Raw genomic sequence first — 17,257 nt, 5'->3', positions numbered from 1 at the left:
TTGACATCAAGAAAGATTTTTATATTATGAGAAAAGTAAATTCCAAAGACATATGGGAACAATAGGATTTACAAATTAAAGAGAGAAAAATATATTTAAAAGAAGGGTGGAAGGTTGTATCAGGGTTGGACATGTAAGATCTAAAAGATACACCATATGAAACAAACCTGGGAAACAACCTCTAGCCACTTTGCACAAATCTACTGTTCCAGTAACCAAAGTGTGTTAAAAGCCTTTGAAATTCCACTGTCAAGTGGGTGCCTGTGGTAACCTTGCTGGATTGCCTATCTAAATCTAAAATTTATTTTGGACTGTTGCCTTAAAAGGTGGTGTGTAGTTGGGACACAGGTGAATTAGGAATTTTGGGATTTGTTATAATACTAAGTAACAGTATAACTGTAATCTTGCATATGTATTATAATTCTCTTTTTGCTAATAGATGTTTTAATTTAATTTTTAAAATCTCTAGAGGTGTCAGTGGGCTCATTACTTCTGAATTCAATGCACAAACCTTCTCGTTATAAACACAAATTGTAAAACCGTTGTGATAGCGTGGCCAAGTTTCCCTTCTGGATTTGGTCAGCCTGGCAAATGCCATCTGCCATATCAACAAAATACCAGTTGAAAATGCTCATTATCCCTCAAGCTCATTTGTTTTTCCACTTTAGCTGAGAAGATTTTGAGGGAGGTTCACATTTTTCAAAAAAAAATAATAATTTACTATCTGCTAACATTCAAATTATTTTGACCCAGTACTTTCAAAATCAGAGAAAAATTTTAAAAAGTCAAACTCAAAGACTGTTATATTTGCATTGATAAAATGGCACTCTGAGTCAATACAACCAAGGTGCATTCTTACTAAGTGGTAAAGGAAGACCCAAACAAGATATCCCTTAAAATAGCTTGCACTCCCGGTCGTGTGGATCAGAGGGTGCCACATTTTAGGAAGGAGGCGCTGTTGAGGAGTTTTACCAGGGACAAGGGACTTCAGTTATTTAGAGGGACTGGCAAAGCTGGGATTGTTTTCCTTGGAGCAGAGAAGTTAAGGGGCAAACTCACTGAAAAATTCAAAGTTCTGTGGGGTTTTGATAAAGTATGGAAAAACTCTAGCCTCTGAAAACAAATATAGTAACCAGGGGGTGTAGATTTGAAATAATTGGCAAAAGCACTGCAGGAGAAATGGAGAAATTTCATACAGAGGATTAGGACGATATGGTCTACACTGCCTGAAGAGTGGCAGAATTAGGCCCCATAGGAACTTTCAAAAAACTGAACATATGCTCCAAGAGATCTAATTTGCATGATTTGGGAAGCTAGGAGCTCAATTGGATTGCTCCTTTGAAGAGCCAGCACAGATCAGATGGGCTGAAAGGCCTCCTTCTGTACAGTAAGATTCTGTGATTCTGAGTGTCTTTTGTATTAAAGGCTCTCAGTCACAATCGGAGGGCAAGAGGGTGGGGCAAAGATGGTAGGGAAGCAGTTCTTGTGCTCTCAGGGTAGGAGAGGACAGGAAAGAGAGAGTATGGGAAAGATCAGAAGTCAGGCAGAGTGGATAAGATGCCCAAGACTAAAGGACTAACATCACGATGGGGAGGTGTAGGCGAAAGGATTGGGAAAGCTGGATGAAAAGATGTCGAAAGTTTGTAACAATCTGATTGACGTGTACCAACCACAGGATCTGTTCAGTAACATTAGAGACTCACTATAATTTATACAGACAAGATTACACAGTACACAGATAGAAGTTGATATTGCACAACAGCTGGCAGCTCAGAAGACCAACACACAACTACCATTGTGGGAGATCTCACTGCCAGCAGTTGGACAGGATTTGGATCGAGGCCACTGATGCTAAACTAAATCCAATGCTGCAGTACAGCTAATCTCAGTCTACCTCCTGCACCAAACTTCTGCTGGAAAAGAACATGAACCATGAGTGCTTTGAATCAGAAATATGCCCATTTGAGGTGATTCTTAACAGAGGTTAGGCTTCTACATTAAACACAATCTCTACAGTTCAGTGAGCCTCTTGCTCTCAACAGCTGATTCATCAACATAAATGTTATGCAGTAGAGGCAAAATCCCAGTTATCCTCTAATAATCCAATATTTATTATACCAGAGAAACCAAAAATATTAACTTGCATGTTGTATTTCTTTCAGAGGTGCTTGTATTTAAAAAGGTGCTGTTTTAACATTTATTTGTTCCATAACAGTCCATGTTCAAACTATGCTTCCAACTTGGCAGGAAATGCTGCAATGCCACATACATGCATATACTTTAAACACAAACTCCCAAATGCCAACAATCCTACAATATTTTCCATTTGCTGTGTCACCATCATCTTTATGAATAGCAAGATAGCACAGGAGAGTGTCTTTATTTGAACATATACATAGTAAGCCTTTCTTTGTCAATTTTACTCAAAACCGGAGACCCTGATAGAAGTATTTCCATAATGTGCTAGAACTGAAAACCATGGCTTTGTATGGGAAAAAAAAAGTACTGCTCACAGGGTAATACACTCAAACATATAGCACTGGACATAGAATGTCAGCTTTTTTGTTTTTGAGTTCTGAAAGACGAGAATGGAATGATGACTACAGCAATCCCTGATCACAGGACAAATTAAAATTTATGGAACACCAAAAAGTTGTTGCAGTATTAAAATTTCTTTTAAAAATTAGCATTTAAATAGGGAAAGTTTCAAACGGGTTGTAAAAATATCCTGGCGATCAACTTTCATTTGTATTTGGAAAAAGGACTCACCGATTTTGAAATGGCGTATATTACTTTGGAAAAGCCCACAGCATCATTCATTTCTTCCTGAAAATAAGAAAGCTGGTTACTGTAAAGCTGAAGCCTAGTTTTAAAAATGTCTGCACCATTACATATGCATATACATAGCTACTTAGTTTCAACCCTAAATTATTGTTAATTGCTCTGAAGCACTCATCCCTCAGTTGTCAGATGCTATTGAGATTTTTTTAAAACTGCAAACCAGACACGATAAAATAAACTAACTGAAATACTGAGAGATAGAAACAAATACTTAAGATTCATGAATCAGTTATCTCCTTCAAAATTTAAAACACACTTAACACATCATGAACCAATGAGGGCAAATGGACACATTAACTGAGCAGAAACATCCATATTTAAAAGAAAATCAGTTGTTGAATTTTCTATAATGGCTTTTTTCACTGAGTTTTCTGCTCTTGAGGCTTGTCTCCTTTTTGGGATTAGTTCAAGTGGCACTGATTGCTGGGGGCATGGTACTTGATGGCAGTTTTTTTTGGGAAAAATATAATTTATTCATAAAACATTACAAAACATTTCTAAATGGCCATCACAAAATTGCAATCATATTCAACTTTTACACATGGATCACGAGCTGCTTCAATACAATCAATGAATATTACAGTCATTTCAATATGATCATTATAGACAGTGCAATGGGATTGGTGTTATCGACATACATCATGTTGCACTCTGAGGTGCTTCAATACAATTTAACACATTTAGTGTTCACTACATACATTTATTGTGAGCCATACAGCCCAAGGTGTCTATACAATTCCCAGCCCCTCGGTGCACTATGGCAGAAAGGTCTTAGACAGCCACCTTTCCCCATTGCGCCTTTGTGGTGGCTGCCCCAAGCTTTAGTGCATCCCTCAGCACATAGTCCTGGAACTTAGAATGTGCCAGTCTGCAACACTCAGTCGGGGACAACTCTTTGCACTGGAAGACCAACAAGCTTCAGGCAGACCAAAGAGCGTCTTTCACCAAGTTGATGATCCTCCAGCTGCAGTTAATGTTTGTCTCGGTGTGCATCCCTGGGAACAGCCCGTAGAGCACAGAGTCCTGTGTCACAGCACTGCTCTGGATGAACTTCAACAAAAACCACTGCATCTCTCTCCAGACCTTCTTTGCAAGGGCACATTCCACAAGAAGGCAGTATTAATCCTATAAATTTAGGCAGCTAATGCTGGAAGGCTACTTGACCTCTGAGTAATCGCAGCTGAGCCCAATTTGGTGCACTTTAGCAAAAGTTGGTGACTGGCAATCAAGAATAGGAAACAGGGATCATTTTTCTTCCCCTAATCCAGCAGTACAGATACTAGTCCCAGCATCCTTGTTGTCATCACATTGGAGATTTGCTAATTCAACACATACTAGGGACTGAATCTAGGATTTTCTGGGAATTACTCTACTGAGCCTTTGTAAAGCCTTGTGATTGATTTACATACATGCAAAATAGATTGAAAGTTACTCCCAACCTTCAATCATGACAGTCATTCTTTGATGGGGCAGTAGATAAAAGTGTAATTGACCCTTCGAAGTCTTAGTAGAACCACACAACTTTCCCTTTACACACACTGTACAAGATATTTGTGAGCAGCTATGGAGCCATGGGATGCTTAAATAAACTACATTAAACATTTTATACCTTCTTTAATTCTGGAGATGAAGCAAAATATAGGTAATGAGCTAGTTTAATAATTAAAAAGCAGAAAAATTACCCACACATAAATAAGCAGATAAATAATTTTGAAAATAATCGGTGACTGCAGATAACTCAGCTGACTGAAGAATGCTACAACCAATAGAAAGAATGCTTCTGATCCTATGTGCACAAGCACACAGAATGGCAATGGCTTGCTAAGAACAGTAGTAGGTCATTCAACACCTTGAGTCAGTTATTTATAGCTGACCTGTACCACAGCTTAATTTTCCCACTTTAAGGCCATAAGACCATAAGACATAGGAGCAGAAATTATGCCATTCGGCCCATTGAGTCTGCTCCACCATTCAATCAAGGCTGATAAGTTTCTCAACCCCATTCTCCCGCCTTCTCCCCGTAACCTTTGATCCCCTTACCAATCAAGAACCTATCTATCTCGGTTTCAAATACACTCAATGACCTGGCCTCCACAGCCTTCTGTGGCAATGAATTCCATAGATTCACCACTCTCTGGCTAAAGAAGTTTCTCCTCATCTCTGTTCTAAAAGGTCTTCCCTTTACTCTGAGGCTGTGCCCTCGGGTCCTTGTCTCTCCTACTAATGGAAACATCTTCCCCACGTCCACTCTATCCAGGCCTTTCAGTATTCTGTAAGTTTCAATCAGATCCCCCCCATATCCTTCTAAACTCCATCGAGTATAGACCCAGAGTCCTCAAACGTTCCTCATATGTTAAGCCTTTCATTCCTGGGATCATTCGCGTGAACCTCCTCTGGACCCTCTCCAGGGCCAGAACATCCTTCCTGAGATACAGGGCCCAAAATTGCTCACAATATTCTAAATGTGGTCTGACCAGAGCCTTATAAAGCCTCAGCAGCACATCCCTGCTTTTATATTCTAGTCCTCTCGAAATAAACGCCAACATTGCATTTGCCTTCCTAATTACCGACTCAATCTGCAAGTTAACCTTAAGAGAATCCTGGACTAGGACTCCCAAGTCCCTTTGCACTCCAGATTTCTGAATTCTCTCCCCATTTAGAAAATAGTCTATGCCTCTATTCTTCCTACGAAAGTGCATGACCTCACACTTCCCCACGTTATATTCCATCTGCCACTTCTTTGCCCATTCTCCTAACCTGTCCAAATCCTTCTGCAGCCTCCCCACCTTCTCAATACTACCTGTCCCTCCACCTATCTTTGTATCATCTGCAAACTTAGCCAGGGTGCCCTCAGTTCCTTCACCTAGATCATTAATGTATAAAACGAAAAGTTGTGGTCCCAACACTGACCCCTGCGGAACTCCACTAGTCACCGGCCGCCATCCTGAGAAGGACCCCCTTATCCCCACTCTCTGCTTCCTGCCAGACAGCCAATCTTCTATCCATGCTAGTACCTTGCCTCTAACACCATGGGCTCTTATCTTACTGAGCAGTTTCCTGTGCGGCACCTTGTCAAAGGCCTTCTGGGAGTCCAAGTAGATAACATCCATTGGCTCTCCTTTGTCTAACCTATTCGTTACCTCCTCAAAGAATTCTAACAGATTTGTCAGGCATGACCTCCCCTTGATGAAACCATGCTGACTTTGCCCTATTTTACAATGCACTTCCAAGTATTCTGAAATCTCATCCTTAATAATGGACTCTAAAATCTTACCAACGACCGAGGTCAGGCTAATCGGCCTGTAATTTCCCGTCTTTTGCCTCACTCTCTTCTTAAACAGGGGCGTTACGTTAGCGATTTTCCAGTCCATTCTGGGATCCTCCCTGACTCCAGTGATTCCTGAAAGATTCACCACTAACGCCTCCACTATCTCTTCAGCTATCTCCTTCAGAACTCTGGGGTGTAATCCATCTGGTCCAGGTGATTTATCCACCTTCAGACCTTTCAGTTTTCCTAGTACCTTCTCCTTGGTAATGGCCACCATATTCACCTCTGCTCCCCAACTCTCTTGAACTTTGGGGATGTTACTTGTGTCTTCCACCGTGAAGACTGACGCAAAGTACCTATTCAGTTCCTCCGCCATTTCTTTGTTCCCCACTACTACTTCTCCAGCGTAACTTTCCAGCGGCCCAATGTCCACTTTTGCCTCTCTCTTACCCTTTAGATATCTAAAAAAAACTCTTGCAATCTTCTTTTACTAGTTTACCCTCATATTTAATCTTCTCCCTCATTATTTCTTTTTTAGTTGTCCTCTGTTGGTCTTTGTAGGCTTCCCAATCCCCTGGTTTCCCACTGCTCTTCGCCGCATTGTATGCTTTCTCTTTAGCTTTTATGCTGTCCCTGACTTCCCTTGTCAGCCATGGTTGCCTCGTCCTCCCTTTAGTATGCTTCTTCTTCCTAGGGATGAATTTTTGCTGTGTCTCCCAAATTACTCCCAGAAACTCCTGCCATTGCTGTTCCACTGTCTTTCCTGCAAGGCTCATCTCCCAGTCAATTCTGGCCAGCTCCTCCCTCATGCCTCTGTAGTTGCCTTTATTCAACTGTAATACCGTTACATCTGATTCCAGATTTTTCCTCTCAAATTGCAGGGTAAATTCTATCATATTATGGTCACTTCCTCCTAAGGGTTCCTTCACCTTAAGCTTCCTTATCAAATCTGCCTCATTACACATCACTAAATCTAGAATTGCCTGTTCCCTAGTGGGCTCCACCACAAGCTGCTCCAAAAAGCCATCTCATAGACATTCCACAAATTCCTTTTCTTGGGATCCACTACCAACCTGATTTTCCAAGTCTACCTGCATATTGAAATCCCCCATGATCACTGTAACCTTGCCTTTCTTACACACCTTTTCTATCTCCTGGTGTATCTTGTGCCCCACATCCTGACTACTGTTCAGAGGCCTGTACATAACTCCCATTATGGTTTTTTTACCTTTGCAGTTCCTCAACTCTACCCACACAGATTCTACATCATCTGACCCTACATTATTTCTTGCTATCGATTTAATTTCATTTCTTACTAACAAAGCAACCCCACCCCCTCTGCCAACCTGCCTATCTTTTCGATCGGATGTATATCCTTGGATATTTAGCTCCCAGTCCTGATCCCCTTCCAGCCATGTCTCCGTAATGCCCACCACATCATACCTGCCAATTTCAATCTGCGCCACAAGCTCATTTACCTTATTTCGTATACTGCGTGCATTCAGATACAACACCTTCAGTCCTGTATTTCCCGCCCCTTTCTCATTGTCGTCCCTTTATCTGATGTGCTTGAAGTTAGATTCCTAGCCCTTTCCAAACACTCTGTCCTATTTTGTGTTCTGGAGACTTTAATAGCCTCTCCTGGGCTCTACTTTCTTTTCAGTTTTTTCATAATTTTCCATGAAGTTGAATCCATCCCCCCCCGCCACACACTAACCTGCTCCTTTGTTTCCCTTGCTCCTATCCCTCAATATTCTCACTCAAGTAAAATGTCTAGATCTTAGTCCTGAAGATGTCATTTAAACCAGCATCCATAGTCTTTTGGGAAATTCCAGATTTCCACTATCCTTTTCTTGAAAAAGTGCTTCCTGATTTGCCTTTTGACCTCACCAAGTTTTTACCACCTAACCCATGTTTTGGAACAGGATTTCCGCAACTCCCCTCAATCATCTACTGTGTCAAACAAAAAGAACAAGGTCCTCAACACATTTTTTTTCCTAGAAGCAGTGATACCAAGGATAACCTTCACCTTTGGCCAACTTTGATATTAGCTACACTTAACTCCCAATGATATTCTGTGTCTTTATGTTACACCCTTCCCAGCAAGCAGAAGTGGAGATCATGGGATTCAGAGGAAGTTTCATACACAGATATTCTTTGAAATCATATATTAAAAAGGAATAAGTTAATTAGCTAATGATTCAAGAAAAGCATGTGGCCTTACAGGTCAAAAAAAAATTCAATACCAACTTCTTGTTTCTACAATACCCGTTATAACACACACAATTGGGTATGGAAATTTACTTTATATGTTGCTCAATTGATGAGGAAATAAAAGTCAAGTGACTTTAAAAAAACACACTGGCTAGATTAGCAGCTGAAACCACTCCTTTCAATAGTGCATACCTCCCCTACCTTTTCTGGGGTGAACAGCATAAAACATTTGCAGTTTGCCAACAATGGTAGAAATACAGGGAATTTAAGCTGGTAAATACAGGATTAGATGATTCAAATGAAAATAGAAAATGACAAAAATACTCAACAGCAACAGGCACACTTTTTCTGGAGTGTATTTATTTAAGTTAAATTTGTTTATTTTTTTTTTTGCATGGCCCTGCGCCTGATAACTTAAAAGGGACCAACTTGTGCACAGGAGCTTTTGGGTTGCTGCATGGCTGCCACAGCTCAAGAGGAAACATTGGTCAGCAGGTCAGGCAGCATCTATGGTGAGAGAAACAGAATTACTGTTACTGAAGACCTTTCGTCAGGCGAATCATTACTGATTCAATTTCTCTCTCCACAGGTGCTGCCTAAGCTAAGATTTTCCTATTGTTATTTCATATTTGCAGTATTTTGCATTTGTGTTGGACAGCCCAAATTTGTTTTGCAAAGAACTCAAAATAATCAGTGGTAATACTTTCATTTTCTTAATTAACAATTCGATTTGAAACTGGAGTCCTAGAGATCATTAAACAGCAGCATTGAAATCCTTTTTACATAAAGTATTGAGAAAAATGGGCTGAATGGCCTCCTACTGTGCCATAAATTGTGTTTCAATCGCCTATACACTATAAAAAAAATAAACAGAAAGGATCACTGCCTGAAACCTGGCTGCTTTTCCACTTTCTCACAGAACAAATAAATTAATAATTTTTTAAAATGGGCTTATATTAAATGCACATAGATTGCAATCATCCCATATCAAGACTAATTTAATCTTGGTGCTCACTTTATTGGTATAAAACCTCATGGTTTATATCATCGGACATTTTGATATTTAAAAAAATATCAAAACAGCTGTCAAGTATTGAAACAGAGGTCCTATTAATAAAAAAATTATAAATTCAACTCACTGGATTTTAGTACGAAGTATGTCAGTATAATATCCAAAATATTATGCAAATTGGATAGAGTGTAGCTTCAATCAGATACAGTTAATGTTGCTAACTGCAGAGATGGGATTAGGAATGCAATAACTAAACCACTCAACAGGACTCTTATGCCCTAAAGCATTTTTGGAAGCAGAACCAGATTTGTCCTTTCATTACTTATTTTAATTAAAAGTGGCTTAAATTGGACATTCCCCCAAAGCAGCACAAGGCATGGATAAAAGTTTTCCGATTTTCAAGGGGAAAGTTGCAGCTCTTTTAAAAAATATCATTTACCTTTATTAACCCAGTTCATTGCACCAGGTTCTGCATGAAAGTATTAATAAGTAGAGAATAAACATGTGCACCATTACCTGCTCTTTTGCTCGTTTTTGCTCTTCTCTCCTCCTTCGTTCATCATCATCCAGCTTGCTGACCACAATATACCTCTCTTTCTGCAAGATAGTATTTAAACATTTCAACATAAATTTGTTTTTCCTTCACATCTGCATTTATATAGCACCTTACTAGATCATTGAAATATCTCAAAAGTATATCACATAATTAATTGTACAGCAAATGGGGAAGTTATTCAACACCAATAATGCCCTATAGATAGCAAGGAGATGAACGATCAGTTTACTTTTGGTACTGTTGGTTGAAAGAGGACTGTGGGCCAGCAGAACTTGTTGAATAGTGCTGTAAAATATTTTCATGTCTGAACAGGTAGTCAGGACCTCAACTTACCATCTCATCCAAATATCAGACTCACTGACAATGCAGTAAGAGATATTTACTATGCACCGGAATGCCACCTTACACTATGATATGATTCAAGCTCTGATGAGGGACTAAAACAAAATTGATATCAGGTCCTACCATGAGGCTGAACAGTTGCATTTCATATCCTCAATTATCAGCTTAATAAATGCAAAGAATAAAAGGTTTTAAGTTTTTGACCTTCAATCATTCTGCTCACCTCAAATCACAACTGATTCTAAGCCATATTTTCCATTTGAGAGGTTTTAGATTCCTGGTCTTTCCATCAAATGACTACTTGGAAGTGGCTAGTCACCAAATCCACATCAAGAGGCGTGAAAAAGTTTAGACGCTTAGAGAAACTGCAGCAAAGTTACAACTGAGATGACGAAGCACAAGGTGGTCTGAGGCACAACAGATGTATCTGCCATAGCCACCTTGGGTTTTACACTTCTGACAGAAATCTAAAAACACGAAGTGGCAGGCACTCCAACAGACTGTACTCAAACCTACTGTTATGATGAGCCTTTACTGTGTGCTTTGGTTCAGCGGTGAGCACTCTCACCTCAGAGTCAGAATGTTGTGGGTTCAGGTCCCACTTTAGAGATGTCAGTGCAAAAAAATCTCAGCCATCACTCCAGTGCAGAGATGAGAGAATGCTGCATTGTAAGAGGTGGCATCTTTCAGACATGTGTTAAACTAGGCACTGCCAGCTCTCAGGCAGACACAAAAGATCCCATGACACCATTTCAAAGGAGAAGAGTTATGCCCAGTGTCCTGGCTAATATTTATCCCTCAATCAACATCACTAAACCAGATCGTCTGGTTATCACATTGTTGTTTGTGGGATGCTGCTGTGCGCAAATTGGCAGCTGTGTTTCCTGCATTACATCAGTGACCACGGGCGGGTCTTTCTGGCCCCGAGACATGGCGAGTCAGCTAAAAGTCCATCGACTTTGGTGGCACCAGTAAATCCGCCAGTGGACAGGACTGGAAAATCCTGCCACACACTTCCAAAAGTGATTCAATAGCTGTAAAGCACCATGGGACTTCCTGAGGTTGAGAGAGGCGCTCTATAAACGCAGGTCTTTCTCCTTTCTTAAGATTAGAAACTAGAGAACATAACTCCTGCCCATTGGTGACATAGTAATATTTAAAGTCACATCCAAAGGAGCAACAAAATGAAACTGTTACTGAAATAAACATCAAACAGGGTTGCAGCATAAAGGGCATAGGCGATTTGGGGGGTTGGGGGGGGTGAGCAGGGAGAAGGCAGAGGGAAAAACCAAACATAGCCTCAGTTCCCATTCCCAATTGCTCTCCTGGGCAACTTACATTATTCGCCAAGGAAAGGATCAGCCCTTGCTACAATGCCCCTATAATTGGCTTGCCATTGCTCACAGTCAAACATAACAAAATCAAATTGGCAAGGGAACAGAAGACAACTAAAGCCTGGAATTATACCCTGGCAAGGGACGGCTCCTCAAGGTGAGGAGAGGACACAAAATTGGTAAGATAAAATCCCACTATTTCAGAATGCAATTCAAAACAAGAGATATCATCTTTAGGAATATTTTACAGCTGATAAGACTTTTCTTGTTCCTTTAATATATTGAACCTACATATACCATCCATCACAAACTTGACAAAAATCTACTTAGTCACATCCTTTTCCTTTGGCAATAATATTAACATTCCAATTGCTTCATCTGATTTTGAAGTCCTCACTTACCTTTTCATTCTCCAAAGTTTCTACATGGGCTCCTTTCGGAAACCTAAAGCAAGAACAGGAATGTAAAAGAGAATTATTATTATTTCAGTGGAGTTTCTAACAAACCTGTGTACAGTTTACATTTTTAGTGCTATGATATTTTCTGACAAGCTTTCCAATAACCACATTTAAATTTCCCCTCAACAAAAATACTTTGCCAACCTATTGCATTGTCTTTACCATAACTTCTCAAACGCTGAGCAATTCTGGTTCAATAATTAAAGCTCACTCGTTCGGAAGAAAGATATTCAGAACAGGAATCCCAGTCTAAATTTACAGCCAGCATATATATTAATCTAACAAGCTGTGCAGGAACATAACCAAACCTAGCCTTACATTACAGCAACTGCAAAATTCTTAGTAACAACTGTTATATGGACACAAATTAAAAGGTGATTGTGCTGTAACCTTTTTTTAAATTCAATAACTTCAGTACTCCCTGGAGAGTTACCAAACATGAGACTTCAATTTAATAGATGCCTTAAGCAACTCTGCAATTTGTAAGATTGACATTTTTTCTGTTTCAGCCATTGACAACTTATGATCATCCAGTGAAGATAATGGACAAATGCATCCAATTTCATTCACACCACATTTCTCACCCAGTGCAGGACTCACTAATTTTACTAGAGAAGCAGCACAAAATGTTTAAAAGACATCATACTTGCGACTTGTACTTAAATACTCCACTTACTTCCAGTTCAAAGTCTGATAGATAAGCTTTCTCTGGAACCTTTGAACAGAAAACATGCACTTGTAAAAGCCAACAGAAGACTGGGTGCGTAATTTATATAAATATAGATATGGATATGTTTTCCAAATAAAATGGCTAGTAAAATGAAGTAATTTAAAATAAGCAACACCAATGCAAGAATCCAAGTGTTTGGTTTGTGTATTTGATTATTATTCTTAACATGTGCAAACAAAAGTGCCACTTCACGTTTTTGGGTGAGGGAAGGAAATAGTTCAAGCACATCAAGGGGAAAAAAGTCAACTGATCATAAAATCTTATAAACACTGAAGGAGGCGATTTGACCCATCATGTCTGTTCTGGCTCTTTAAAAAGAGTTAGTTCCACTCCCATGCTCTTTGCCCATACCCCAGATTTTTTTCCTTTTCAAGTACATAACCAATTCCCATTTGAAAGTTACTGCTGAATTTGCTTCCATAACCTTTCAGGTAATGCATTCCAGATCACAACAACCTACTGCATAAAAAAAAAATGATGGGCTAGTGTGATGGTTCTGTTACCAACAGAACTGAGTTACTGAGTCATGGAGATCAAGAAGTTCCCAGGTTCGCTCCTTGTACTGACTTAGCTGATTTCAATCAAGACAACAATTGGTGCACTATATTTGGCGTCCATTTCATTTCAGCTGGAACAAGGGGGCAGGGGTAGCAGAATTCCCTACTCCTACTAACTGTCCAGTGACCCTGTTTGAACATGCATATCTTTGAACATCAGGTGAAGAATGGATCGGACTAGGTTTTGATTCCTCTCCACACAAACGCATGCTACATATGCTCACATGTGAATCAGTAAATATCTCCAGGCGCAGTAGAGAGAAAAATTTCTAATTATTAATAAAATACTTTGTAACCGTGTTTTCAATTGTGTGCGCGCACAAATTTACATGTGCATTTCAAATAAAATCTAAACACCCATAAAGTAACTCATTTTAAAATACAGATCTAATGTTTTCAACTTACCCAGTACATGGATCCAGTTCAATACTACCGTTATCATCTTTCAATAAGTCTTCAACCTTTTCTCTGGAAATATTTAAACAGTTTAGATTTAAATTAGAACATTTCAGAACAATTGGTTGACAAAGCAAGTCAATTTGATTCAAACACAAGAGTGAAAGGCAAGTACTAAAGTAATTACATGCACCAATATGTAGGAGAGTTTTATCTTCATTATTACCCATTTCATCTACAATCTCTTCATATTTTTCTCACTAAAGGAGAACAAGGTTAATGATCAAGAAAAAATGGATGCTCAGTGGCCAGGACCCAAGGATATGGAAGTTGGGCTGCCTACTTCCCACTGATATGAAAAATGATAATTTCTGCACTAAAGCTGGAATTCCAACCTGGAGACAGTAGTACGCTCTCTTTCAAATCAGGGATTTATGCTCAAATCCAGCCCAGGCTGACAGGATTAAAGCATGTGTTAAATAAGGTTGGCTGCTGTCAATCCAGGGCTGGAGTACGACCGTCAAGACATGAAATGGAACGATTCACAATGGTGCAATTGTGACAGGGCAAACTGAGGAGCAGAATTTTACTTTACATAACTCGGGAGTGTTTGATGAAAATGGATAAAATTTCCATTGTTAAACATTGATGTCAAACACCTTGAATTAGCGATTAAAACAAATCTGTTTGTATTCCTCACTTTCACTGTCACAAGCCGCAGTAGGTCACAGAAAATTAATTAAAACACAATGAAAGGAAGTTGAATGGCTCCAACCTAGACATAAAAATAGGAACATTTAACTCCTTTAAAACGATGATTTGTACATTTAGAATAAACTTATATTTTACACATGATTCTCTTTCTTCCAACCAAATCTCAAGTTTCAACCCCTTCACTTTGGGAAGAAGGAACTCAAGCAACAGGTCCACAATGATATCTCAGAAACTAATCTGAAATCTCATCTTTAAGCATCTTTTTATCTTTATCTGCTTTTAACCTTAGTTAATAACTTTATTACTTTTACTTAAATAATTATTCAATAAACTAACCTTTATCTTATTTAAGACTAAAGCCGGTCTGCTGGGCTATTTTAAATAAAACCACTCAAAAATTAAAGGGGGCTGCACACAGTCACACAAATTCTTAGCTTACGGGCCACTTTAAGGAAACAACAGTTATGGTCATGACACGCTGCTTTAAAAAAAAACAATTAAAAATTCTTAAAAATCTGCCGTCGCAACAACCCCATAGAAGTATTGATCAACAATAGAACCATAGAAAAGTTACAGCACAGAAGGAGGCCATTCGGGCCATCTTGTCCATGCCAGCCCGAGGACACCCAGGTGCCCTTTCTAATCCCACCTTCCTGCACCAGGCCCACAGCCCTGCAGCTTACAGCACTTAAGGTGCAGATCCAGGTACTTTTTAAAAGAGTTTAGAGTTTCTGCCTCTACCACCAACTTGGGCAGTGAATTCCAGACACCCACTACCCTCTGCGTAAAAAAGTTCTTCCTCATGTCCTCCCTACACCTTCTGCCACTTATCTTGAATCTATGTCCCCTGGTTCTAGAATTCTCCACCAAGGGAAACAATTTTATCCTGTCCACTCTATCTATTCCCCTCATAATTTTGTACACCTCAATCAAGTCACCTCTCAGCCTTCTTTGTTCTAAGGACAATAACCCCAACCTATCCAATCTCTCCTCGTAGCTACACTTTACTAACCCTGGCAACATTCTTGTAAAACTCCTCTGCACTCTCTCCAGAGCTATTACGTCCTTCCTGTAATGTGGTGACCAGGACTGCACACAATACTCCAGTTGTGGCCTCACCAGTGTTTTATACAATTCCAACATTATATCCTTACTTTTATATTCTATACCTCTACCAATGAAGGAGAGCATTCCATATGCCTTCTTTACAACCTTGTCTACTTGAACTGCTGCCTTCAGGGACCTGTGTATTTGTACGCCAAGATCTCTCACTTCATCTACCCCTCTTAGTATATTCCCATTTATTGTGTAATCCCTATAATTGTTTGACCTCCCTAAATGTATGACCTCACACTTCCCTATGTTAAAATCCATCTGTCACTTTACCGCCCACTCCACCAACCCATCTATATCGTTTTGGAGATTATGGCTATCCTCTACACTATCCGCTACTCAGCCAATCTTTGTGTCATCTGCAAATTTACCAATCGTGCCCCCCACGTTCACGTCCAAATCATTAATATATAACACAAACAGCAAGGGTCCCAACGCTGAGCCCTGTGGAACTTGAGACAATTTTCCATTCGCAAGGGCATCCATCGACCATTACCCTTTGTTTCTTGTTACAAAGCCAACCTTTTATCCAGTTTGCCACATTACCCTGAATCCCATGGGCTTTTACTTTCCTGACCAATCAGCCATGTGGGACCTTGTCAAATGCCTTGCTAAAATCCATGTACACAACATCCACTGCACTACCTTCATCAACCCTTCTTGTCACTTCCTCAAAGAATTCAATCAAATTTGTGAAGCATGACCTTCCTTTAACAAATCCACGCTGACCATCCCTGACTAGTCCATGCCTTTCCACATGACAGTTAATCCTATCTCTCAGGATTGATTCTACTAATTTGCTCACCACCGATGTAAGGCTAACTGGCCTATAGTTGTTTGGCATTTCCTTTGATCCCTTTTTAAACAATGGAACTACGTTTGCATTTCTCCAGTCCTCCGGTGCCTCCCCTGTATCTAGTGAAGATTGGAAAATCATCCTCAGAGCATCTGCTATCTCTTCCCTGACTTCCTTCAGCAGCCTCGGAAACAATCCATCTGGCCCTGGTGACTTATCAACCCTCAAGGATTTCAACCCTTCAAGTACTTCCTCTCTCTTTATGACTATCCCGTCCAATATCTAGCAGTGTTCCTCCTGGACTACTATATCTACATCCTCCCTTTCCTTTGTAAACACGGAGACAAAATATTCATTCAAAACCCTACCCATAGCCTCTGCATCTACACACAAGTTTCCATCTTCATTTCTGATAGGTCCCACTTTTTCCTTAACTAACCTTTTAGCATTAATGTATTGGTAAAACATCTTTGGGTTATCTTTAACTTTACTTGCTAATCTTTTTTCATGCCCTCTCTTTGATTTCCTTATTTCTGAGGAACCAGGCCTCTAAGGTATCAAAACCAGAAGCTATAAGCCCTTGACGCCTCTTTATCTTGTGCAAATAAACATCAGAGCCACTGATCACAGAAAAAAAAGTTTTATCATGCTATAACTAGCTGTCACCCTTCTCCCCAACTGTGTCAACAAAATAAGTTATTCCTTTTTTGCGAGCATGCATAATGAGGCTTTTTGGTCCCTAATCAGCCCCACTCCTCTTTTTGCTAGTTATATGTCTATAAAGACTTTTGGATTCCCATTTATGTTGGATGCCAGTCTCTTCTCCTACCCTCTCATTTCTTTTCTCACCCCCTTCTGAACTTCCTATATTCAGCTTGGTTTTCACTTGTATTATCAACTTGACATCTGTCATACACAACTCTTTT

The 17,257-nt window shown here is 39.7% G+C and overlaps 1 protein-coding gene across 3 annotated transcripts in view; it reads right to left on the bottom strand.

Moving 5' to 3' along the window:
• parn (poly(A)-specific ribonuclease (deadenylation nuclease)) overlaps positions 1–17,257 on the bottom strand; it is a 118,430-nt gene that overhangs the window by 80,013 nt on the left and 21,160 nt on the right. For all 3 annotated transcript variants that reach the window (XM_078558915.1, XM_078558916.1, XM_078558917.1), the window contains exons 8-12: positions 13,718–13,780; positions 12,702–12,740; positions 11,969–12,011; positions 9,852–9,932; positions 2,770–2,826 (exon numbers count right to left, since the gene is read on the bottom strand). In XM_078558915.1, the coding sequence (XP_078415041.1) occupies positions 2,770–2,826; positions 9,852–9,932; positions 11,969–12,011; positions 12,702–12,740; positions 13,718–13,780 (283 nt within the window). The remainder of the gene's footprint in view (positions 1–2,769; positions 2,827–9,851; positions 9,933–11,968; positions 12,012–12,701; positions 12,741–13,717; positions 13,781–17,257) is intronic.

Source organism: Cetorhinus maximus, chromosome 15 (assembly GCF_964194155.1).
Source record: "Cetorhinus maximus chromosome 15, sCetMax3.hap1.1, whole genome shotgun sequence".
Lineage (NCBI taxonomy): Eukaryota > Metazoa > Chordata > Chondrichthyes > Lamniformes > Cetorhinidae > Cetorhinus > Cetorhinus maximus.
The sequence above is the reverse complement of the archived record's forward strand: the minus strand, read 5'-3'. Positions and strand labels throughout refer to the sequence as shown.